At 35.1% G+C, this 26,720-nt stretch overlaps 1 protein-coding gene across 1 annotated transcript in view; it reads right to left on the bottom strand.

Moving 5' to 3' along the window:
* Positions 1-24,399, bottom strand: part of LOC132552853 (protein slit-like) — a 107,459-nt gene extending 83,060 nt beyond the window's left edge. Inside the window, exons 1-4 of the mRNA XM_060217043.1 lie at positions 24,203-24,399; positions 20,003-20,074; positions 14,594-14,665; positions 10,387-10,458 (exon numbers count right to left, since the gene is read on the bottom strand). Coding sequence (XP_060073026.1) covers positions 10,387-10,458; positions 14,594-14,665; positions 20,003-20,074; positions 24,203-24,399 — 413 coding nt within the window. The remainder of the gene's footprint in view (positions 1-10,386; positions 10,459-14,593; positions 14,666-20,002; positions 20,075-24,202) is intronic.
* Positions 24,400-26,720: the final 2,321 nt, after the last annotated feature.

Here is a 26,720-nt window from a genome sequence, read left to right as displayed (position 1 = left end):
CTTCAAATAGGCTAGTACATCTTATCAGAAACCTCCATACACATAGCTGAGGTTTAAATTGTAAAATCTTCCACATTTTATGCATATACACATGTATGTAAACAACTTCCTAAAAAGCATGCAGAATTACCTTAACTGTCAAATTAGAAACAAAACTAGAAATTTTACAATCAGCAGGTTTTTAAATCATTTGTATAAACTCCAGTATTTACATATTATGGCTGTGATAAGGCAAAAACATATGAAAGTTTGTGTTTTCTTTTCCTTAAATTTACAACATGTGAGGAATTTTCAATGAATCCCTAATCCCCCTTACTGAGCTGTTTGAAGATAGAATACCATATTTATCCTGAAATAAGCCCAGGGGATGAAAACATTACCTCTGATTAAAACTTAAACAGCAATAGATAATTGGTGGGCTTATCATCAGGCATGGCTTATTACTGGAATACTACGGTAAAAGCCCAATCAAATGTAAACATTAATTAAATAGTTATGACCTACTTTTCATTCTTCTACCTTTACTCTCAATCCTAATTTGGTGTTTTCCTCCAGAGGAAAAGCTGGAAATGTTTCAATGGTATGATGGTGTAACATTATACTAGGAGTGCAAGCCCTTAGGGATATTGGTTCTTCTGGAAACCACACAACAATTGCCGAATGTAGTATGGAAAGTGGAGGCTGGAGACTTAAAAGTATAGTTGTCACACAACCACACACAAATAAAACTCATTTAGGACCAGTGGTTTTTTTTTTCCACAGGACCCGAAATAGTTACCATATTTATTCCATAAACAGCCCAGAGGCCAATATATTACTGTATACCAAGAAATTTTCAAACCTATTTAATTTTTTATCCTCTTCACGGTAAAAAATGGAGGGCAAATTTAAGATGGGGAGAAAGTTTGTTACACTTGTATAACCATTTTTTTTTCATAAAACTCAAAAGTTCATGCTTGGTAATAAGCCCATCCATTTTAGTAGTCTGTTAAGTAATAAATCCAGCGAAAGTTATCACTTTCTTGATGCTCACCCTCTGACTTTAAATCAAAGCTAATGTGAGGCCACCTGGGCTTATTAAATGATTTCCTTATACTTAAAACCCTTGCGTCATTTTTGTCTTTTGACCTAACACAATATGTCCCCCCCCCCATTTCCAACTCTGTCCGACCTGTGTTTGTTTCAGTTAGATTTGGACCCTGTTAACCTGTTAAATATTGACACACAGATTTTATACATACATTACAGCATGTCTAGTAGCGATTCCTGTTTACCCTCCTTCACTAGGTCAAACAACTACTGGGTCGCCCCACGTCGGGTACGCTGTCGCCCCTGTGTAGGTATCTATTGGGTTAAGGAGCTCTCCATTACTATATAACAACCATTTCTATACCTACGTCTCCAGAGTTTCAGACGTTGTAGGCTGTTTTGTCAATGTTGAGATAATTACAATGTCTATTTTGTCCTGAATAGCCTGGCCTACCCTTATTTGAGATAACTTCATGTTTTGGGGTGGAGAATTACGATATCATACCAACGCCTTTTAGATTTGTGCATAGGTACGCCTTGGAAATTTTTGTCTGGTATGGTATTTATAGGGTCAGTCACCTTTTATTTTGTGACAAAGTCTACCTGTTTCAGTGATAAAGGAAAAAGGGGGCGGGGAACCAGCATGTACAGCACTGAGAGATATAAACGAAAAATTCAATGCACTTATCATATTTAAAAGTATCTTATCTACTTCTTTCCGTCAAAAAACACTCCCCCTTTCTTTCAGATTTGAAGGTTGAATTTATTTAGTGATTTCTTTGAGACACTTGATTCTGATATTGATTGTTTAAGTACTTTTCATATCACTTCATATCTTCCTGTTTAGATGTGTTTGATCTTTTTATCCCTCTCCATACAGTCAGATTAATCTAGATCTCAACTAGAACTGAACTATGCTGGGGAGGTGGGACTGACAAAAAATTTATATCATCATCGACACTGTAAATTTAGAATCAAAGAGAATTATTTTGTCCATGTTTTTTGCTAGAGTTGAAATTTTGTTCCTCATTTTCTTACAAGAAATAAGTAGACACTTCATTTCAATTTTAATGTTTAGTAATTCATGCAATGAACAAAGATAAATATGATGCATGTAAAACTTTTCTGTAAAGTGTATCATAATATTCTGACTTGTCATGAATCAACCACAACGCCTTCACCAGCTAATCTTGATATCATAACCAATTTATTCTGAAGACGACCCCTAATCCATAATAAGGTTTATGTTTCATGATGCAAAATGATTGGTCAGTTCAAATATACACCTAGATGCTCAGGTAGGACACCTAGCCTTGACATACGACAAATTTTAGCAAAGAAATACTCCAAACAAATATAACATCAGACACCAAGAAAATTGTTAAGATTAATTAAAGATATACCATCACCTGCAGATATATACTAAGCTATTCTAGTATATCACAATAATATGATACATATATGCAATCACAGGCATGCATTTAAACCATAAACCTCTATAGTTATTACAAAAACACTTTTCAGTGATACCTGTACAAGGTCCTACCGATTGACTATGTGTACAGCGAAATTTAAACAGTCACAAGTGGTTTGATAAGGGGCTGTAAGCATCCTTGAGGACAGGAGAAGTTCTAGTCCTTGCTGAGAAAAGGGTAGGGTCGAGGATATTTAAGGAAAAACAATTGGACCAGAGACTGAAATGTTCAAACAAAACTTTTATAAGCAACTCTACTTGAAATGTAAGCAAACGGAACAGATTATAAAGAGAATCCATCATCATGCGATATGTTTGAGCAAAAATAAAGCCAACACATGTCAGAATAGAGAGCTCTAGCTGGACTTTGTGAGAATATAGGGCTATCAAAGACTTTGTTAGGAAACTTAGAGGTCAGACAGACTTAGTGGGGAAACAGGGAGGTCTGGTAAACTTTGTGGAAAATAGAGAGAAGCAGGATGACTTTGTGCAAGAAAAAGAGATCAAGAAGTAGTGGACTTTGTAAGAAAAAAGAGAGCTCTTGCTGAGTGTGAGAAGAACAGATTTCTTGCTTTGTGGGGAAAAAGAGATCTATCATGGCTGACTTTGTGAGGAACAAGATTTCTGGCTGACTTTGTGAGGAACAAGATTTCTGGCTGACTTTGTGAGGAACAAGATTTCTGGCTGACTTTGTGAGGAACAAGATTTCTGGCTGACTTTGAGGGACAACAGAGCCTTGGTTTAGACTTTGCTGTGAGCTAGCTGAATACAAGATATGACCCTGGCAATGAGTCAATGAGAACCTAAATATTATGGGGATGGTTAGAGTTATTTATGGTTTTGGTAGGGGCACCGGGCCAGCCACAGGTGTGAAAGTGTTAATTTATGTATAGTTATCCCCAGGTATGAGGTCAGTCTACTGGGTCAGCCACCAAGGGAGCCAAAGCCATGATATATGTATCCATATACATCTTACACTTATACAAGCATGGTAGTAGGAGAGGCTTAACTGTGAAGATAAATTTACCTGTACACAGGTACTGGTATATGTATTTATATGTCAAGTGGTGAAATATTTTTACAACTTTGAATTGTCTCCGAAAGGTTCATTACATCAGTTTTTGACTTAAAATCAAGACAATTAAAAAAAAAATCAAGACTATTTGTATAATAAAAAAACAGCCTGCTTTTAGCTATCTTGAATCAGAAATTGAAAGTTCCAGCTTAACTTTGCTGCCAATGAGGGTCTAGCACATTTGGCCAATTATGCATAATTTCATCCCTAAAATCCTGACAAGGAAATGCAATCCCCACATTTTGGTTGGTCATTTAACTCGAATGATCATGGAAAACCAGACAGGAAATCATGAATGTTGTCATTTCAAGGTCAAGGTGCTTTCAAATAGAATGGATGACTCTTTGACATGTTTGTAATACAGACTAGAAAATCCCAATTTTTTTTTCATCCATAAAATTGAATTGACAATGAACCTATATTAGACTTCCCATACACAATATTACTGTACCTAAGGTTAAAGTGAAATATTTGAACCAAAATCATTAGACCATTATAAAAACAAACTATAAATGAAAAATTCTTTTCATGAAATGATCTTTTGAAGAAACCAAAAGAACAAAATGTGAATTTAAATCATTTCACAGCATGACTCAGATGTTTTCCAATGATAAAAAAAAAGTAAAATTCATTTTCCCAGCAAATTTTTCTGATAAAGCAAATAGCAAACGCCTAGAAATCAATTTCAAATTTTGAGACAATTATTCAGTAGAAAGACCTAAAACCTAATTAAAAGATAAGGTTAGCCTTTTTTATTCTGAACCTGAGCTTCCTGATAAGGGCGGCTTCCTGTAAGAAAAGTTGAGCATTTAATGATTTTAAAAGAAGACCAAGAGTATTCCCTCATCTTACATAGGGATCTACATTCTAATAGTGATAGTGAAATAAGTCTTGTTCTTTCAATAGCTGGCTTTAGAATGGTATATCTTTTAATGTCTTTTCAATAACACAGATAATCTGGGCTCTGCTAAACTCAAAAACAATTTGTTGATCGAGATTGAATTTGAAAGAAGAAACTCTACTCTAATCAATAAGGGAAAGTTTCTAGATATATTAACACACAGGTAGATTACAGTCGTTTTCACCTGTCCTAACGACATTCTGTAAGTCTGCCCACCTGGTGATTTCCTGTGGCCTATCGGACACCTACTTAATAGCCATCGAGTTTATTACAAGCTTAATCTCCTCTACCAATGTTACAATGGCCAACAACATCATGATTTCTGCCATAATAACAAGATATCTGCCCTATAACAACCCTGACGAGATAAGGAACAATTGGAAGGAGATTAATTAGCCTTCCCATTACTGAAGCGGGAGAGTCTTAGTTCTGATCCAGCAAGCAACTTTGAGTTAAAACTAGGTCTAGCAACCACATATTGACTAAGCCCGCAGTATACAGGTTGGCTTCAGCTACCTATAGGATGTAGCAAGACCTTGTATCATACGACCATACTGGTTAAGGATGAGGCACTGTACCACCTTGGACTTACAAAATTGATCAAGTCCTTGACCCTAGGTGTAGGACTATAGGCCTGAAGTAATAAGCCTTCTGTTGGCTTCATACTTTAGGGCCAATAAGCAGATAGCTAGGGGTCAGGACAAAGGACAACATTGTAGGTAAACCCACTGATCATCAATAGACATGGGTGGGTCTATTACAGGATAATGAAAAGAATCATGGGTAATTCTACTTAACAGCAATAGACATGGGTGGGCTTATTGCAGGACAATGAACAATATAGCATTTCATGCATTTCTACTGAACAGTGATAGAACAAATAGATGGGCTTATAACAAATACTGTCAATAGAACTACTGACTATGCCATTATTTCAGATGTAGAGAGTTTTTTTTATCAACAGAAGCTAATACAACAAAATTTATAAGAAACATTCACTAATAGATTATTTTCTGTGCAGTCTTTACGAAAGTTCCATACACAAATGAATATGTATATCAATAAAAAATTATAAATATACAATGAATTGCATCATTAACCACACCTGCAAAAAACACACACAAGCTACAGACGTTACAACGCTCCGTCATTTACATACGATCGTTACCACATTCCCAGGTAGACGATTTTTAATTATCATTGATGTGTTTGTAACTCCTCAGAGGTTTGAAAATTTACATGAATTGCTATTGATGAATAGTCGATCCGGTTGGTACGGATCAGAAAGATTATGTCAATATACGTATAATCGCAGTACAACACGGAACATGTTCGTCAACTCTTTATATGATTTGGACTTGATTAATAATGAATCATGCGAATTAATTTCATAAATCATCTTTCATTTTCTTTGAAGTGGGTATAGCCTCTGACTAAAACCAAATGCCATTTTATTATTACATGGCTATCAGGGGATAGGTTGGAGGTGTCTTGTATTAGGTACATACATCACAGGCTATGACAGTATTGGTATCTTAACTATGCCTACTCAACAACACCTGATCAGTACATAGTGTTTAACAGTCAACACCAGGAAAGGACAATGAGTCTAGAGACTATCCTATCCTTGTATTGCTCATTTACCGTAGTTTTCCAATAAAAAACCCAGGGAAAATGGAAACCTCACTCAGATTGAAGATGGACTTAATGCAGAACAATGAAATAACACCTACTGAACAACAATAGGGATGTTTGGATCCATCAACAGAAATGGGTTTATTGCAGAGTAAATACTGTAAATAACATATTGACGCTAAAATTTTATTTAAAAAATATACTGTTTTCATATCTATGACTTTGCACTAGTCTTTTACTTTTTTGTTGAATTAAGATAATTGCTTTCTAGAATACAAGTTATTCTACTTAAGGCTAAAAATTTATGATGAAAATGAATCTATTGGACAACAACATGGCATCAGTAAGATTCTTTCTATGTTAAACTTTTAAAACTCAATAAATATTAAACATTTAGGCCTTTAAATAAAGACGTTTGTGTAATATCCTGTTGGGTGATATGCTGATAGCTCCAATGTATGTGATTCCGATTTAGAGAAATAAATATATGAGAACATATTGTTCTAATCAATATAGGATCTTTCATCTTTTAGTTCTATTTTTCAGTTTTACATTTCATGCTGTAGGTGGTGTGTGATTTCAATAATTCCACAAATTCTGAAACGTTCATACCATAACAATTTTCACAAGTTGCATGCATCACTGTAGCAGATAATTTTGTCAGCAAAAGAACCATACAATGGGTTAACTTTAAATTATACAATTTTTTATGCATATCTTCTTCAATCTTTTTTTCTATTCTCAACCCAAAATCCTGTTACCTAGTATCTGTTTGTAATATTTTCTTTTAAAAATGCAAAATACATAAAAAGGCTTATAAAAGCCAGCAACCAGTAGCAGTAGTAAGATTGTAGATAGTATTAAAAATTTTGTGAAATATAGATTTTCAGAAATTTCATACCAAATTTATATTCAATTACTAGATTGCTTGAGTGCACATATATAAACCCCTTGTAGATCTTAAGTCAATTAAAACAACATTTCAGACCATTTAGATACGATAGGAAATGTGTTTTCTGAATAAAGTTTGGATCATGATCACAATCTGATCCTGAAAAACTCCTGTTTCACAATTTAATTCCAATTCAAGGCATCAGATATAGGTAAGATTAGTCAACCTGAAACAATAAACTGATATTTACTTTTTAAATTTAGTTGATCAATTGTTTAGTTGATTTTATTGATGCAACATCAATAAATTTAGACCAACACCTAAACAAAATTTTTTTTTAATTTCTTCTTTTAAAAAATCAAATGACTTACGCAAAGTGTTTCACTTGGAAGTTATAATTTATATTTTACGCTTAAGCACACTATGCTTCAATATCTGCTTGATGGCAAATCTACAGTTGATATTGTTGTATATGCCCTTTATCTAGTATACAGTTGCATAAGAAGTCAAGTCAGAAAAAGGATAATACTGGGTATTCAAACAGACCCCTAAGCAATCAGCATCTCAGCTATCTTCAAAGGTCATTAGCAATGGCACTCCGTTACACAAACCAATATTGTGTTACAGATCCTGACTTCATAACAGGGCAAACAGAAAAGGATTTCATACTGATGAAGATATGAGGCCAAAAAAATACAATTATTTGTTTTTTGATTTTCACTACCATACAACCCGAAATGTTTCGCTATTGTTATTAAAATGTGAAATGTAAAAGACTGAAAGACTGTCCTTACTTTATATGTGTGAAATCGTTCTGTCAAACTTTTCATAATTGGCTGGTTACATTTTCAGAGACACGAATGTAGAACCAAACTTAATTGTTTTTTTGGCCTGTGTTTGTAGCGATGTACTCTGATTGGTATATAGCTGCAATATTTCCCGCAGTCACATGGAACTTATTAATGCTTCCTATCAGAAGTTTGATGTTTGTGTGGAAATTTTACTTCAAAACAGATTTCATTATAGAATGTTCCCAAGAAATCTAAACCAGTTTTATCAATTTTATTTTGTAATCTTACACAATCTCGTTAGAAATAGGTAATTTGATTACCTCACATGGAAAATATTCTATAAATATTTTCAAACATTCGTACTTGACATACAGCTAAATCTGGTGTGTTGTACATTGTAATGTAAAATAATCAAAGTTTAAGACATTTTTCGAAAACATTGACTTGCTACCATTTCACAGTATATACACATGTAATTTCAGCTTTCTGAGTTACAGTAAACAAAATTTAGCCTTTAATTTGAATCTTAAATGAAATGTTAACAATTGAAGTTACACAATATTCAACCAAGTCATCAAAATTAAGTACCTGGGTCAAATGCTCAGTCACGGATATAATTGATCGATACCAGAACCGTTTTTTATATTATATCTGAGATCTCTTTCGTGCATTACAGCGGCTTCTCAAAGCAGATCGACCCATCACAGCCGTAAAAATATGACTGTCAATTCAACAGCGAGGAAATTGTGACTTGTACAGTATTCAAATTGTGCTAGTCTGTTACAAATAATACGGGATGAGATTTCTAACCCTTTTGTGTAGATACGTACAACAATCAGCCCTATACGATTTTCAAATTACTCTTTTACGGGTTTGCTCGCCAGTTAAAAAGAGTCCTCGCATTGATAACACAAAAAAGGCATGACTTCAATCTCAAATGTAGGATTTGGTACACAAGCTTGTGGCGAACCAATTCATGTCAACCGGGAATATTGAAAACGGATCTGAGCACCTGGACATCACTATCTATATATACTGGTTAGCTTCATCATTCATCGAAGAAGAAAAAATAAAATTTTCATATATTTCTAACTTGAAAATATGGATAAGAATACTAAAAAAAAATTTAGATATATAGATGTTTCAATATGAATCTAGATCTTGTGACAAACTCAGAAATATACTGAAAAAAAATAAATAAAAAATTGTGTTTTTAAGCTGACAAGTATTTGAAGTGAAGACAATCACACTCCCATCAGGTAAAGTCCATTCCGATCAACAAGTGTTGTGTAGATTCAATATTTAGTATTTGACTTTCTGGGTACATTTGAAATCAGATGATGAGATTTTAATGACAATGGAGATTTAAGTAGATATTACCAAAACATACAATGATATATCGTAAATACAAAGTATGTCCAATGCATTCTTCCTATGAGGAAACATTAACCACATCTAAAGACCTAACTTTGATACAGAGAAACGCAGTTTCAATAACAATAAAAGAATCACTCATGCTTATGCTAAACTATGACACATTAATGTTGTTAGTCACCATAGGGCCTATCATATAAACAGTGGAATATTTCAATTTGTCAAAATAATTTCTTATTTGAAATATGTAGAAACAGTGATATAATATCTACATATATATATCTTTATATACAGATACTGCACAGCTTCCTAAAATTTTGGTATATTTTTTCTCTTCTGTACACTGAAAGCACCAATGTTCATAACAGTTTCATATACAACAGGTGACAGATTCATGCAAGACGTATCAACACTTGTTCCGTTTTATATGAGAATTTACATACAAATTTTACAATGTACAGTACAGTTTGTTTAAAACCGTTTTATACTATCAGCAATACAATTTTATGTAGATAATTGACTAAATATGTGTAAACTTATTATAGTCCCAGCCTGCTGATATCTCTGTTCATACAGTCTTGTACACTATACCACAGTATTTTATCAGCTCAGCAGGTGAATGGAAACAGTGCAGTATATAAATATTTAAATTAATGAATGAAAACATTCATTAGCAGGTGATAGGGTTGTGAATATAACATTTGGGCTAACACCTGTATATATCAGTAATTGATAGTGTGTAGAATTAAAGGTGAATGAAAACTTCACAAGTTATTTGTGAGCCGACTGCTCACACTACCACTTGTGAGAAACTCTTAGAGCCATGTAACAGGGCTATACTTTACACAAGTATATTTTATCTTTAGACTACTGTTAAAATGTGCTCTTTTTTTGGCACACTAAAGTGGTGTGCCAGGTGTTTAAGGCCAAAATAGAAAATCTGCCTGTAAAGTATTCAAACAAAAATCATTTCCAAGTTTTCTATGGACATTTGCATTGTCTTTGAATTAAAGAAAAAAGATATTAAAACTATATTTATCCTCAGTAAGCCTGAAGGCCAGAATATTATCTCTCTGGGTGGGTTTTATTACAAGACAAAGTAAATAGAATCTATTGTTAATTCTACTTAACAGCAATAGCTGTTGGGGGCTTATTACCAGACATGGGCTTATTGCCAGATAAACTGAGTAGTGTGTTGAAATATCTAGTACTTACAATCTCTGCAGGTTGGGCATCGTACTGAACAAATGTCCTGGAATTGCAGAAAGTCGATTTCTATCCAGTCTCCTGTAAAATAATGAAATGACATGAACGTACTTCAAACATCACTGGACCAACCTATCAACGTGTTTCGACAAATTGACAAGACATTTTAGATTGAAATTTTATTTATTGTTATTTTCCACTGTAAAATTGTTATAAAATTCTATTGCTAATTATCATGAGCAACTCAATACTTATATCATTTTCATATTTTTTTCAGTATATCAAGACATTTCAACAGGTTTCCTTGTGTGGAAGGCTGTGAACTGAATTATCGTACAATGGTTCCTTCGTCACGATCGACAAGTTGATATATATATATATATGTGTGTGCATGTGTGAGTAATTTATTAAAATATAGTCTCATTTAGAATAGCAGTCTGCGATCTTTGACCAAGAAACGACTTCGTCGTGGTGGTCAGTTTTAGAGGATGAGGCGGAAGCAGTGGATCTAAATCCGTGGCCGGAGTGACAACTGACCACCGCAATGATGTTATCTTAACACGAAAGTTTTATCAATTAATTATTTCATTCGGTATTGTTATACTTTGATCAGTTTAAACACTGAATCAATCTTCAAACCATACTACTTTGACCAGCAAGTTGACGGCTAAATCTTGCACTGTCGTCTGGTTTTCTATTCTATGTCCCTCTGTTGGCTACGTTAGGGTTCGGCTTTTCTAATTGAATCACCGTAACCAATACCCGCAATGGACTAACACAAATTGATAACAAGGTAGAGTTCTACCAAAATGCATTATTTTTTCTCTAATCGGACCCATTCCCTTTTATTAGTGATGAAGCGAGTGAGATATCAAGGATAACATGGCCATTTAATCTGTACACCACACTTAGAAAAAATGGTATTCGTGCCACTCCGAGATATCACAATCAAATCCAACAAAAACCTTATTCGTCATCGGATTTTAAGAGATAACAAAAACACCGAGCCAGTTATGGTAACACATTCGCCTGCTCTTTCTCATTACATAACACACCCGTTGTATGATTACGATAGATATACTCAGGTTAATAGATTTGCCGCTTTGTATCCAGAAATCGTTTCCTATTTTATTTCCCACCTTTTACCCATTTCATATGACCAGCATCGCGACAACCGCCCGATGCGACAGCACAAGAGATATTCGCGGTAATTCTCTCTCGCCTTATCTGGTCCGTAATAGATTCTCGGTGCTCGGTCTCCATCTAATCTAACCGACACAAAATGTCGCCTGCCAGTGAATTGAGTATATTATGTACACGTCATATCGATTTTACTTAATTAAGTCCCCGATACTTGAACTGTTTTGTGTTTTCTCTGCGGGTCTCGAGATGGGGTGAAAGGGTGTACACTTAACTGATAAAATAAACAGTGCCATCTAAGTTGTAACTCCCATATTGCAATCCACTGAGAGAAGCGTGTGAACTGATATGGGTGAATGACAGATCACTCAAAAAACAAGTATTCTCGAGAAAGGTTGGCCAATTGATCTCAAGTGGTCCGACGTCCGTAGGTTATCGTTTGATGTCGCGTCGCTTCTGTCTTCCGTCTGCCACGCGAAAGTGTCAGAGAGCTAAACAACCGTTTCTGGCCAACATAGGGTGTAAGGTCAACAAAATATGTCAATAATACAAATCATGAGAATACATTGTCATTCTCTCGCATTTCCTATCAAATATGACAAAAGTGCTGGGTGAAACAACGGCAGTTAGAAGTAAAGAAATACAGCCTGCATCGTTTCCCAACCGTTTGCCAGCACGCTCCTTAGTGGTCAGTTCCTTCCGTAATCACTCCAATACGTACCAGATATCAGAATGTCGGGTTTTGTGCATTTTAGAAATTCGCTTTTTCAGCCCATCGCTCAACAACGTTAAGCCAATGTTAACAAAAACCATCGTCAATAACAGGAGCGTGTCCAGTATGGCGTGTTAGCTATCGTGCAAAAATTACGGGTTTTAGTTTAAATAAGCGTGCTGACTGCTGAACAAGAATTGACCATTAGGGAATATTGCTTGACCATCGGTCACAGACAGATAAACCAAGTCCATTGGACTATATGCTGATCCAAACCAGGAATCGTACTGAGAAATCCGTTTAAATGATGCTGCCGCCACAGTGTACACATTTGACACAGACTTAGCACTTCTCGTATGAAATATATTACTATTAAATTGTTACGTGTCAGTTCCTTAGCTAATTATTAATACAGTTCCCCAAAATAATTAAAGTAATCTAAAGCATAAATTTGACAAAACTGACTGACAAACTTTAATTGTTTGGTAAAATATCTCCAACAATCTTCTTTAAAAAGTCTGGTTTCTACGTCCTTCTATGACAGTTTTAAACTATAATTAATACTATGAACAAAATGGGGAAACATGGTTTTTCCATTGGTCTTTTGAATTAATAAATGCCGACACAAGCACGATTTCCCATGTCGGTCACCCGGAGTCCGAGTGTCTACGCTAAAAAGTCCGTGTCGTAACCGCGGAAACTGACCAACTGTGCTGTGGGGCCTACCTCTAAGCCTGTTGATCTACAGATAAATCAGTGATATGTATCTATCCTAAATCATTATCATTGAAATCAAACAGTCATATGACAAAGAAAAGATTGACCCCTGGGGTCAACAAATGGTCAAGATTTACTGCGCACAATTGATTACTGAGATGAGTAAGTGATCATTGTAGCCATGTTTTTGCACAACATGTAGAAAAGGGAAAGGACTGTGTCATTCTGGGCTGTCAAAACAGGTTTAAACAATACACCCCGTCCAAGTAAGCTATTACGTATCAGATCATTCTAAGTTACGGAACCGGACGAATCGGTCATAAAGTAACGATGCCTCATCCGTAATGATAATTGTTTTATTATAACACATACAAACAATTATAGGTAAAGTACCTGTTATCTAAAAGCTGTTTATTCTAGTACGTGTTTAAAAAATCACAAATTTAAGAATATAAAGGCAGAAGAGTAATTGTAATCTTTGATGAAATCATCTCGCAACTTTCAAATCAATTATCACCAGAAAGATCAACATGGTAGATAAAGACCAGCTGGTCAACTTCGGGAGGACAAGAACAGGTTTTAACAAATATGTTGACAAGGTCGTGCAGCCGATGCCCTGCGGATAAATTTCGGACTACAATGTAAAAAGAGTTACCTAAGCTATTGTCACACATGAAGCAATGTGTTTAGTCTCATAATATGAAAGTTTAAAGAATCAATCCAAGATATTGGTCTCCGACAATACAAACATTTAAGTTATCATCGGACTCTTTGGCACCGGATACGAGTTCGATTCAATTATCGGCAATTTATGACCTCTCCCGGCTGGTGATAATGAAGCACAAACTATTTTGTCGGAACAACAATAGGGGTCGATTATAGCCCTTACGAACAGACGTGATTTATATTTGAACAAGATCTTGGTTATCGATAACGCCGACAGGTTGATATGTTGTTACGTCATAGCCTTTCGTCACTACTGCGTCACGCGCTTATTTATCGGAATGGCACGAGAAACTATCACAATGTCACAGTATGCTTCATCGCAAAGATTTGCCTTTTTTGTATAAATAGAACTTACTGATATTACTATTAATGTTTTGTGGTCATTGAACAATACTTTTCAGACGACGTGGGGTTTGGGATGCATGATGGTGTCACATGATATTGTGCTCGAATGCCAGACCAGCAAAACAATAATAATCATTGATGTGTTCAAACTATTTGACCGAATCTTTCTTATGTTGATACCATACCGCGGTACAAACAACACGCTAAATATATTCAACTTATAACTTTACAACGAAAAGCAAAGCATATCATTAGCGAAAGGAAGTGACGAATGCATTTGCCAAAAATATAACATTTTACACAAGGAGCAATTTTTCTTTACTCATATTTCAAATATCCCGAATCGGCGATAATCTTGAATAAAACCATATATCACTTTGCCCGTCTTATAGGTGTAGTGTTAGACGGGCGTTTACACACTTAGAGCTGTTATGATATGTAGAATTAGACCGGCGTACTATAAAAGTGCAATACTTCAGGTGCAGTTGAAACCTGATTGCTACTAGGGTACAGTTTCTGCCCTTCCTATTCAGGACAGCTGGTCTTAAACCAATTTCCTGACTATTTTATACTTACAATCGTTCCATTTCTGTAAGATCCTCGAACGATCCCCTTTCTATTGTGTGAATTTGATTTTCCAGCAATAATCTGTAAACACAAAATATATAGATACATATATCACGCTGAAAAGGATAAAAATAAAAGACAGATTTTTATTATTATTTCTTACGTGAAGAGTATACATGTATTCCGTTTGGGCGTAATATCGAAGACTTTAAAAGTCCGTGGATGGTAATATTAACCTTTATGGGACAATAATTAGAAACTAATGCTTGCAGTGGGACGTAACCATATAAGGAACTGCTGTCGTTTAAACAAACACTTTAAACATTGAAAAGATATCAATCTTACAAAAGAGGACAAAACGATAGATGAAGTATTAAGGTAATAAACAGAGACAATCCGAAGGTAATTGGATCCACTCGGAATGTCACTGATTACAAGGTAATATTCGCCTTGGGTGGCGGGTCAACCCTTTTCAACGAAACCATTCACAACGCCTAAAGACGTTTTTTAACACGTGTCTAATTTCTAATGAACTCTGTTTATCACGTTTGAGTATTCAGAAGACCTGTTAGCTTCACGTAGCGACGATTTCCGAAATAAGATAAATGTATTAATATGTTGTACACTAATGTTCCACGCAAAACAATAATTGAATAAATGATAATACATATTTTTCTTTCTCAATTAAACTGGGGACTCAACTTTTTTCTTACATGCCTTTTTGAATTGATAATTTTGCCAAGCATTCGGTAGCAACAATTTTACTGCACAATACTTTTAAAAAGCTTGATTAGATTTTGGAAAGATTTTCCCCACAAACAGAGTGGAGGAACAGATAAAACACAAATACTGTTACGCATGTCGTTTCGAATTTCACGAAATCAAAAAGTTGGTTGTAAAACAAATTTGTGAACCCTTTGAGTTTGGATATAACTTAGTGGTTTTGCACCTGGAAGGCTATTTAAGCGCTTATCCTGATTCTTGGTTTAGCGATACGAACTTCACGCAAAGTTGAAAAGAAATCATTGATACAGAAAACATGCATTCACGGACACGATCGTTATCACTTTTCCGGAAGTTCGTTTTGTTTTGTTTAAGTCCCAGTCCGGTTTTTAAATTATAAGTTACATGTCCTGGTATCCTCTTCATTCCGAAAATTACGTCATCGGAATTATCAGTTAAACAATCGTCGATTGTTTTACAGGGCGGTAGTTGTAATTGGAACAATACAATTATTACAACTAAGTGTAGATGTTCGTAGATAAGTTCATGTCTTACAGTTCTCGTAAGTAACTATTGTCTTTGTGATCAGTGGAATCTTCATTTACTTACTGAAATGTTGTTTATTGTTATAATACTTACTAGAACTTCTTATTCATGAATAATCTCAATTTACATAGATTGTATATTTGTCAACATGATACACGTTTAAAATAATGGGAAGAAAATCAAGAGTGAAGTGAAAGGACAAGTTGAAATTCAAAATATCTCCGATTTGTAGCACGCTGATGGACATAACACAAAAATATTAAATGAAAATTAATCTTGAATTAAGATTTGGTGACACTCGTCGCTTTGTTTCTTGAAAATGGAGTGTTACTCATTTTTTATTATCTTATTTTGAAATTAAGCGACCGAACAACGAACGTAACGTTTATACATTATCGTTTTTCATTTCATTTTTCCTTGTTTTTAACGGCTCCGCAAATCTTGATCAGGATTTTTTTTGTTTTCTCATACACATGAGTAAACATTTCATGAATTAACTGTTCTAGACATATCGGTTTTCGTTGGCGGACGCCAAAAGTAAGGTAAAGTCGCGTACCTGCGGGCATGCGTAGATATGATCTGAGAGGGCATTACATCGCTTAGAAACTTATTATAAACTAGTTTTTCTGAGTACTCCAGGTTCACATACACCATCAATACTGCCCCTATATCATGACAAAAATGAGAGTAACCCGACAATTGTGGTATACACCGAGTTGGAAAGGGTGAGGAGAAGGGATTGAGAGACATGTGGAAAATGTCATTCAACTACCCATATCGTCTGTTAAGAAACTTCAATCACAAAATTGTAATTCATGATATAATTTGACGTTAATATGATGTAGAAGAACACAAGTACAAAACATTTGACAACTTCTCTTCGTATCAGTTTCATATTGTGAAATGTATACGAGACCATACAATTGTCCATTTTTACGCAGATCAGATTACACGGCGTGAACTCCAAGTTGTTACATCGCGTTTTTATACAATTCATGTATTAGATTTACGAAATTTTCCGCTTGTTTAGTGTCGATCTAGCTTGAATTTCATACTAATGGCACCAGAATTATAAATCCAGACCGAGATTAGCCGAGTCTCTAGGCGAGGTTAAAAAGGTAACTCTGAAGCACGTACCCTTGATTGATGCCAGGTATTAATCACAAACTATATATTAGTTGCACGATTACAAACAAAGGTTCAAGGTTAGAAATTCAAGTTTTCGGCCAAATTTCGAATTCTAAATTGAGAATATCGACATAAAAGAAATTCTTAAAAAATTAGTTTCAATTTCGAGTTTTAATGGTATTAATTTAATCGAAATCTTTGATAACGATATCAGCTCAAGATTGGGGTTAAAGTTATCAAATTTATAAACAATTAGCCGAACTTCTATTTATCTGAATAGAGTAAGGGCGGGAACTTGATATATGAGATTTTAAAAAAGTTTAAAATGGTCTGGGCGCGGTTGCTTATCAGTTTAATACTAAAATATATAAAGGATATTTGTGATTTGCTTTGATCAAATCTGACAATAAAGAAACAGTTATAGATCGAACGAAGGCGCTTGCATTTAAAAAAAATGCTGAATCATAACCTATAGGGGAAACTTGGTTATACAGAAAACCATACCTCATGATGAAAAACGGGCATTTAGGGGAATTGGATTCTTGATCATAAGAGCAATTCTTATTTGGAAAGCAGAGGAAAATTATATAAAAATACACAAAAGTGAATTTCATGAAATAAGCTGTTATCATGTAAACAAAATCTAAAAATATCTTTCTCCATTGAGATTGAAGTGAGTGTTGTAAGCCATGAATTCCGATAATTTCAAGGACAGCAATGTCCTAGCAGATTAATGTGATGTTTATTTACGATGAAGGGGTTTTTACACGGGTCTACACGAATGTCTTTGTTTGGGTATATTCACACAAAAATCTCTATGAGTAAACACTCATGTGCCTTTAATTATTTATTACGTCACCAATATTGGGCCGAATATCGATCGCCATGTCTAAGACAAAATGTCAACATTTCATATGGGTGGGAACTTTTAGGTATACGACGTATGGTTAGTTCAAGAAAAAAAAAGAATTTTAGAAAATGCGAAATTCGGGTGAAATATCACTTCTCACACTATTTATTGTTAGATATTCATTATATCAATATATTTCTTAATACAACTTCCGCGTGAGTTTTAAGAATGTGCCACTTTAAGAAAGTTTAACACTGTCGTGTTTTGGATTACTTCTGGGTAAATGAGCTAACCAACCACTTTGAATCAAGAAAGTCAGACACCATTTCTGATAATGGCTAAACTCCACTGATTGTTTCTCGCGTTTGAAAGTTACACTCGGGCGGAAACAATGACCAAACGTATTACAAGCGGGTGCAGAATTGTTTCATATTTGCAGACAGGATTACATTTATCGGGTACTTAAGCCTTCGACTACCCATTCCGGTGTTTATGATAGCCACACTCTTTGTTCACGTGAGAAGAACGCCAACGAAATTGCAATATTTCTCGGGTATATTACAGATTTAAATTGTATGCAAAGTTTGCTAAATACTTATAACCGTCAAATAAGCACGGATATTGCCTGAGATAACCCACGGATACTGAATAGAGGGGATTTCGTTGAGGGTTTTTTGTTTGAACACCGAAATGGCTATTGGAAAGACTAACTCTCATGTTGATTTGTATTAAATCGAACATAAGTACTGTATCGAGGGATCTGTTTGTTTAAACTGTACTAGATACGTCTCCATGGGTCTGGATATCGCCGCAGTTCTTCATGTAGTCTTTTTTTTGAGTAGGGGGGGGGGAGGGGGTGGTTCAATGGTTGCCATCATGATCTCAATGGACAAAAATGTATTTTCTTGCACGATGTCAAGATAGACGTGTTTACTTTAGCAAATGTCCAGTGTTTATCAGTGGACATGATTTACCAGGTTTTTTTTTCATTTTGAGAATGTGCTACTACTTGGACTCTTTACGTATTGGCCAGACAGTTGCTGCCTAGCGGAACAACCGAGTCTTATTATAGTAACTTTTTCAAAAGTCTCATCTTTCCTTTGATCATATTTTGGCTTAGCGTTATCGATTTTGATTTTTGATTAAAATTTTGTTAACGGTCTGGTAATTTATTCATAGTTATTTTTCTTATTGTTAATGTCAATCAGTTAGGAATATCCATAAATGGTAGTTTAAACTTCCGAAGCTTCTGGTTGAGCGCGATTCAACTTTAACCTAGCTAGATCATACACCACCAGGTGGCGCGTCATGCTATTCCCCACAAAGCATGTGTTGTGTGATTATCGACCCACTCTTCAGTGTCAAAATATGTTTCCCAATAGTAAACACTGTATGTGGAATCCAACAAAAAAACACAAACAATGATCACACATTGGATTGTCTTTTTGTGTTTCACCTTTTTGTCCACACAGAACCTAATTCTGCTCTTCACAGACACTGAAACACTAATAAAAAGAAGAAAACGTGTTCAACCTATAACACACGTGCATTCCCGGCAGCCGTTATCATCGTCCTAACGACAATTACGATGACTTTTACAACATAGGACGACATTGTCTGTATACACACTAACAGACAGAGGTCTGCTACGGCATCTCTTTCACATGAGAACCTCGATCTAAGAGAATGTGGAAAACAGAACTCTCTGCTCCCTCGGTATGCAGAGCACTTACTTCAGGCTGATGCAGGACATCTGTTTTTACGTTGGTTAACTACTAGGTTTAAACACCGTGAAATCTACTTAGCGTGTCGCTCGCTTCACGTCTATAGTTGTAGACGGGGATTCTAATAATCCGTCTCCCCCTCCCATGTCGTCCCTTTCGAGAAAGACTACGGATCAATTAGCACATCAAAGAACCAAGAGTACACTTATATATATATATTGATAAAAATATATGTTGTTATTTTCTTTTATTTTTTTATAATTCCTATTTACAGCTTAATCTGTGGTTGGCAAAACTTCATGTCAAAACATTGTGATTACTCCACCACAGAAATGTATGTCTTTCAGTGATTACATAAGTACGGATGAGTGTGTTTTTACACATTTGGGTACCCAGTCAACTTATATATTTTGATATTTCTAACATATTGAATCTTGATATACTTACAAATTACGAAGTTGCCGATAACCCTCAAAGTCCCTTCTTCTGATGATTGTAATATTGTTGCCCTGTAAATCTCTGAAACGAAAAATGTAAAGCATGAATACAATAAACAATCCCACAGTGAGTGTTCGAACTTTCACATCAACATAGTGGTAGGTAGTTGAAAGTGGCATTCGGGAAAGGACTCTTTTTTTTTCAATTTCTCTTTTCTTCATGTTTACATTTCTACTTTTTACCCAAACACACGAAAATGAATGTTTGATAATAAAAACTAATTGTATGCCTCTAAGAAGGACGGGCTTGTTGTCCTCGCCAGCTCGCAATATCCTACAAAGCCTCATCGTCTTTCATTATTCTAGTTTTTGCTCAATACCTAGCTATTCTTTTTTACATCTAATCTTGTATAGGTCATTGTACATATCTACAAAAGAGTCCAAATGACGTTTATTCTGGCTACAAAAGCCAATTTTGTCTGAGGAAAGTAAGCTCAGACAAATAAGATGTAGTTAATATGTCTGCAAGCAGATCAACAATTAGTCGGAGTAGGTCTGCCGTCTGTCAGTCCTAGTGTACATACATACAGACCTACCCTGAATCATAACTCCTGTTTTATGTTTCTCACGTGCATTCACGTGCATTCGTCTTTAGACATATAATTCAAAATATAAGACGCGGCCTCATTTTTGTATAGATATCTATGTGATTTAATAATGAATCTGCCAGTGGTTTTATAAATTACTACAAACTCTAAATAAATCCCTACAATATGTGAGAGAACCTATGGTATCTTATGCACGTCACGTGAAACGAAAAATATAGAGCTTCTTGGTTATCGGCACTATCACCAATCATTTCAGCCGCGGACGGGTATATATCTGTATTCATTTTGATACCTTCCCAAACAAATTATTTAGAGGTCACGTGATTTTCTTTAGCATGTGCATTTCCCCAAAACTTGTAATAAAACCACTCGAGTTTTTTTATCAACGGTGCGACATACTTTTACCTATATATTTTTTTTTAACTATGGGTGAAGCTAAATGATAGGCAGCTCGTCGTCTTTGCGCACATTCATACGCACAAGCACGTGCACATACGTTTTATACTACTGAGTTTGTCTGTAAAACTATTTTGTTTACAGTGTACAGGAGATGAGATGTCCATGCGGGGCTTATCTGTAGTAGGGAGAGTTTTCTGGGGTCGGGGTGATATTGGACTGTACCGGTAGCGAACCGTACTCGGGAAGGGGGAGGGGAGGGGCGAGAAAAACACAATCCTTATGTTAAGAACCCTCAACGTCCAAATGTTTCACTCCATGTTTTGAAAGTGCTTTGATTGATGGTCAAGTAGATATCGCATGTCGAGACATTTGTAATACCACATTTGATTCTGAGCACGTTAATGTATACCGCATTATCTACATTATTATAATAAAAACACATCTACAAGTATACAATATAGACATCTAGATGTACGGGTTTATAATTCAGGAGTCTTCGGCAGCTGTTTCAAAGTTTTACATATATTCATACTCTAAATTTTTCTTCATTTTCAACTGAAAGTGACACTTATTGTTCACTTCTGATTCAGTTTTTCTTTCATTGAGTGTTATATGTAGTACAACCAGCATTTAAAATTACCATCACTTTCTGTACCGTACAAATAAATGTATTTTGTTGCTGGTTTTTAGGATAAAAACATGAGGTTTGACAAACTTGCTACGGGTGAGAGAAAGGCTGCGGAGACGGATGATAACGAACACTTTGTGTCTCGCCTTGGCTCACATCTTATCTGCCCTGAAACGTCGCACGTGCTGTGCTCTTCTTAAAAGCTGGGTTAATTATCGGTGACGTAGAACTTTAGTGACATATATCTTGCGGGTATTTACATACTTTCAGCGAAATATAGACATACGTACATGTATGTGTGACGCTATTCTAACACAAGGCACTTTATGATCGCGAAGGCTTTTGACTTTTAAAGCATTATTTTGGGATTTGCACGTGCATCGTCTGTACTCTTATGTATTTGACAAAGTATAACTGGTTTGATATCTTAATTCGTAACGTAGGAATTGCTAAGTTATCAGATAAAGTGGTAAGTTAATTTATATACTTTATTATGTGTACGGTTATAATCGGAAGGCATCAGTGATTTAGGTACGTCCTTAGTGAACTCGTACTGCTTTCGGCAGTTATTGTGAAATAATTTGTCATAAAATTAATCATATCTCAAATACTTACCTTAAGAATGTCGTGGGCTCGTTTGACCTGGTTAAAAGTTATACATTTGTAGTTTAAAAGTGAAGGTGGTCTCATTACCTGAACATCTATTATATACAATTATATACTGATAAAAAAGTTCTAGGTGTAGTGTTACCTTTGTGTTACCTGTATCATAGGTGTGATAAATATAGGTGTTATTCACTAGCGGCACTTAATTGGGGTCTATTAAACGCATATACGGATATATTTATCAAACTTTTATGAAATGAATGACAGTGTCCGTTTCATGAAAACGGTATGCTGAAATAATATTGATAATTGTGAATGAAAGATTCACTTTAGCTGTTTTGAAAATAAATGATAACTGAAATGAAATCATTGATGAATTTCCATAGATCTAATTTCAGACAATGATATATGTGGAATACATTTCAAATTCCTTTGAATATTCTTTTGTACTGTTCAATATGTCAGCAAGTACCGGACCTCTCCTTTACAAATAAGATATATTTGTAATGAAAGTTTGAATAGGATAGTTCTGGTTTTATTTTCCTGTAGGATACAGATAATGATGATCGGTAGATAAGATCGAACTGTTGTTAGATATTTCAATAACTGATCGACATTTTGTTATATCTGGAGGGGGTATATAAAAAAAGTCGTTTAAAATATTGTGATGTCATTTTCAGCGTCCGGGGGACGTATTGTAAATCAAATAGAGAGTCTCTATCAACATTCTGTTTTAGTCACATTTAATGGTAGTATCAGTTATGTAACAGTAATGTCATAAACCTGCCTTGGAGAAATTTGAGATTTAAAATTTCGGGACAACTTGTTCGGTTTTGTGACAATACTCTTCAAATTTATACAAACAAGAATTATTGTTTTTAAAAAACGAATGCAAATTCTCACACAATTACATTTGCATACATGTAAAGTAAAGGAAAGAAATAAAGAAAGAAAGTTGACAAATGATTTATAACCTTTTAAACATAACCAAGTCTCATTTTCAACCGTTTTGCCACTTCTGTGAAAGAAACTACATGGTGTCATTTCAACACTATAACGATGTTTGTTTTATTTGTCAGTTTCTGCATTTTTTTATGATTCTGAGAGGGGAACAACCGCATTGTTTATTTCATGTCTGTTGTTAAATTGATTTGTTTATGTGAGAGAAACCACGTACACTCTTTATGATGTTTATTTCATCTGCTCGTTGTTAAATTGATCTTTTTTTTATGGCAGATATCTTGTAAACAATATTAATTTGATTTGTACATTGCGAAATTGATTGCCTTTGTGATAGAGCGAGTTTCTGACGAGGACCAATCTACTCGTTTCTGTGACAAGTTTGACAATACTTCACGGAATACATTTTCGTGTCAAGACGACACCAGATAAAAACAGTGGAATGTACGTATAACGGGAAGGATACTAGTTAAAGCCATCAAATCTGTAAAAACGACACATAACACGTCTGACTCCGGAGACAGTATTGTCAGGAAATACACAAATAGGGAAAACAGTGATATATTTTGAGTCATTACTACCAGATAGACGATGCAAAAAACATTCAGTCATTAGTCTTGGTGTATTGAGTCTTGCCGAGAATCTTTTCTCGGTGTTTACCTGTAAAATTTAATTGGAACATTAGGATTTTTTATCTACACTTTCAAATAGAATTTGCCAAAGAAATAGAATTTATTTCACTTCACCTGAACATAGATTCACGCCAGGAATGTATCGATGGGTTTATATTATACGTGCTAATATAACGCCTGTATAAAAACACATAAATGAGATCTGAAATGCGTTTGTTATTTCAAATTTAACTTCACGGGTTGAAGGATAAATATCAGGCTGTTTAAATACATACAGATGCTCAATATTTGATGATATGTTTTCATAGATATATTAAAGGAATATTAAGGCTTTAAAAAATATAGAAATATTTATATCGGTTTTGAGAAATACTTACATTTTATGTGTCTGTTTTGGCATATCCTGTGGAACATTATTAAATCCTCTAAATGCACAATTGACCGTTTTCCCTTCACAAATACATTTCTCGGGACAAGCTCCATACACACATTCTATAGAACTTATAAGTATAAAAACACAATACATCCAAAACGAAATATCCATGTTGAAATTTAAATATCCTTTAGGTTTCATCGTGACTTTTTTGTGAAATCGAAAAAATATAAATATCACAAAAATATGTAGTATTTTTCTAAAATATTAATCCATATTGATATTGTAATTGCACTACATCGTAATCATTCACTTAAATTGGAGTGTACTAATCCACTGCTTCGTGTATGAGTAAGTTACCGATATGTTGATACACTATAAATAGGGGTTTGCCAATAACACTCGGCGCTCACAATCACACCACTACCCCTTTAACACTAAAAAGCGGCGAGACATCTTATCCGATCAGCGAAAAGCCTCAGTCCGCTACACTTGTTGTGCAGGTATATATATATTTCACATAAATAATCGAAAACTCTTGTGATGCACAACGATGCTATGGCCGACGTATTTCCAACTTTTTGTCGATTTTTCTCGTCACAACCTAGGTAAATCCATTTGTCGTTGTTCCGTATAGCCCATACCGTTAGTCTGTCCATATACTACACACGCCAATCGTGGTACGGTCCATTGCCATGTGGGGGAGATAACTTAGTTTGTACACACTAAACTCTGAGCCAATCCGGACTGGCTCGCCCGTGTGCTCTGTCGGAATGGGGGACTATCGTCAAACTGTTCAAGCAAATAAAAACGACGCTGCAAATTTAGACAGCTATACAATATTCGTCGTTAACAGGCTTATGTCTCAATAATATTTCAATTACTTTGATTAGAATTGTTTTCATTGTCACAGTGATGAATGTTTGTTAAAAGAAATATGTATATATAAATTTATGTAATATATTTTTATTTATATATTTTCATCGTGGACTTTTTTTCTTGTCCGCGACTTTTAACAGATCCATATTCTTTCATGTCTCCACTCAGAGGCCTAGAAATAAGTCTCTGTTCCAGTTTAGGTACAAATACTTTCAAAATAACAAAACGGGTTCTTACGGCCGTTTTAAGTGATGAAATGAACTCACATTAAAATAATTATATGAATTATTTCTCCACACTATCAACGACAAATTTAAAACTATTTTACCATAGAAAATGATAATGTCTGCTGTATGTCTTAATTAGTTACACAAGTGGCAATTAGAAGAATTCATACATAATTGAAGGATGTGTCAATTTCGTCTCAAAATGTCAAAATTCAGCTGCACGTTTTAATTACAAACATTCCATTTGTAATGACAAACCATTTCGATAAAATCTTGCCTAGCTTTTTCATCTGGTATCATTAAGAGAGAAAAGAGTCTTAAATTCTTGTTACATAAGCTCGAAATTTACAGGTCTGTCTGACAAATGTAAACAATACAATCTTTGTTTTCACTGCTACGCCTCTCTACCATAATACTAATAATTATCAAACAGTAAGCATATATTTCGGAGGCGATTCTAATATTTGTCGTGGGAACCAGACCCGCTATCTGATCCGGATATCTTATCTTGTGTTATGTCTGAGTTGGTATCTTAATTAAAAAGTGTTGTGTGCCTCATCTCGTCATATTTTGTATAATTGTGTACAGGTATGTGAGGTTATCAGTTAGTTGGATTGATAAGTTTACACCAACAGTATATAGGTAGGGACAGACATATACACTCCTGTCGTCTGCCAGGTAAGGACCTCGGAATGACAGGAGTCGCTCGTACTGAGTAAACCATGTCGGTGTGTAAGGCATCTGTACAGTGAGAGGCCCTCTGAAATACGTCAGAATTGTTTTACTCCACGTAATTAACAGAATTGAATTAAGATTTCAGCCACTGTAGTATTAGGCGTCCTCGTTACATATGAAAACTAACACGGCCGGTGACACATTCTTTCCTTTCCGTCACGTATCCAACTCCTTGGTGGTGCGCTTGGGCTAGACACTACCCATGACATTGAATAGCATGCGGCGAGGATCCCGTATGCTGTTCAGTGACGTAGCCACCAACATATACAAGGAGACCCTGCATCAAAATGTCCCAAACTGTTCACAAAGATCTTTGTTGGTCCACATGACACTAGTACGGTGGGAAATTGGATTTTTCGCCCAAAACTAAAGCGGTCAAGAAAGTTAACCCAACCTTTTCACGTCCGATCGGGCAATCGAACCCAGGTCCTCTGATATAAAGGTAAACACCAAACAATCAGTTCCAATGTTAATATATACTGTCTTTGCTGTGAATCAAATCTACTTACATGTAACAATTGTTCGCTATGTGGCAGCACTAGTCATACCAGAAATAAATAAACAAAACAACAATCACAAACAAAGCTAAAGATTCATCACCCGGCGGTATGTTACCTGCGAATCAGTTTTGTATCCGAGTTTTCGATAGTTTATGTCTTTTTATGATACACTAACACTTTT

Source organism: Ylistrum balloti, unplaced genomic scaffold (assembly GCF_031769215.1).
Source record: "Ylistrum balloti isolate Yb309-2 unplaced genomic scaffold, AGI_CSIRO_Ybal_v1 Utg370282, whole genome shotgun sequence".
Lineage (NCBI taxonomy): Eukaryota > Metazoa > Mollusca > Bivalvia > Pectinida > Pectinidae > Ylistrum > Ylistrum balloti.
This window is presented reverse-complemented; position numbering and strand designations above follow the sequence as displayed.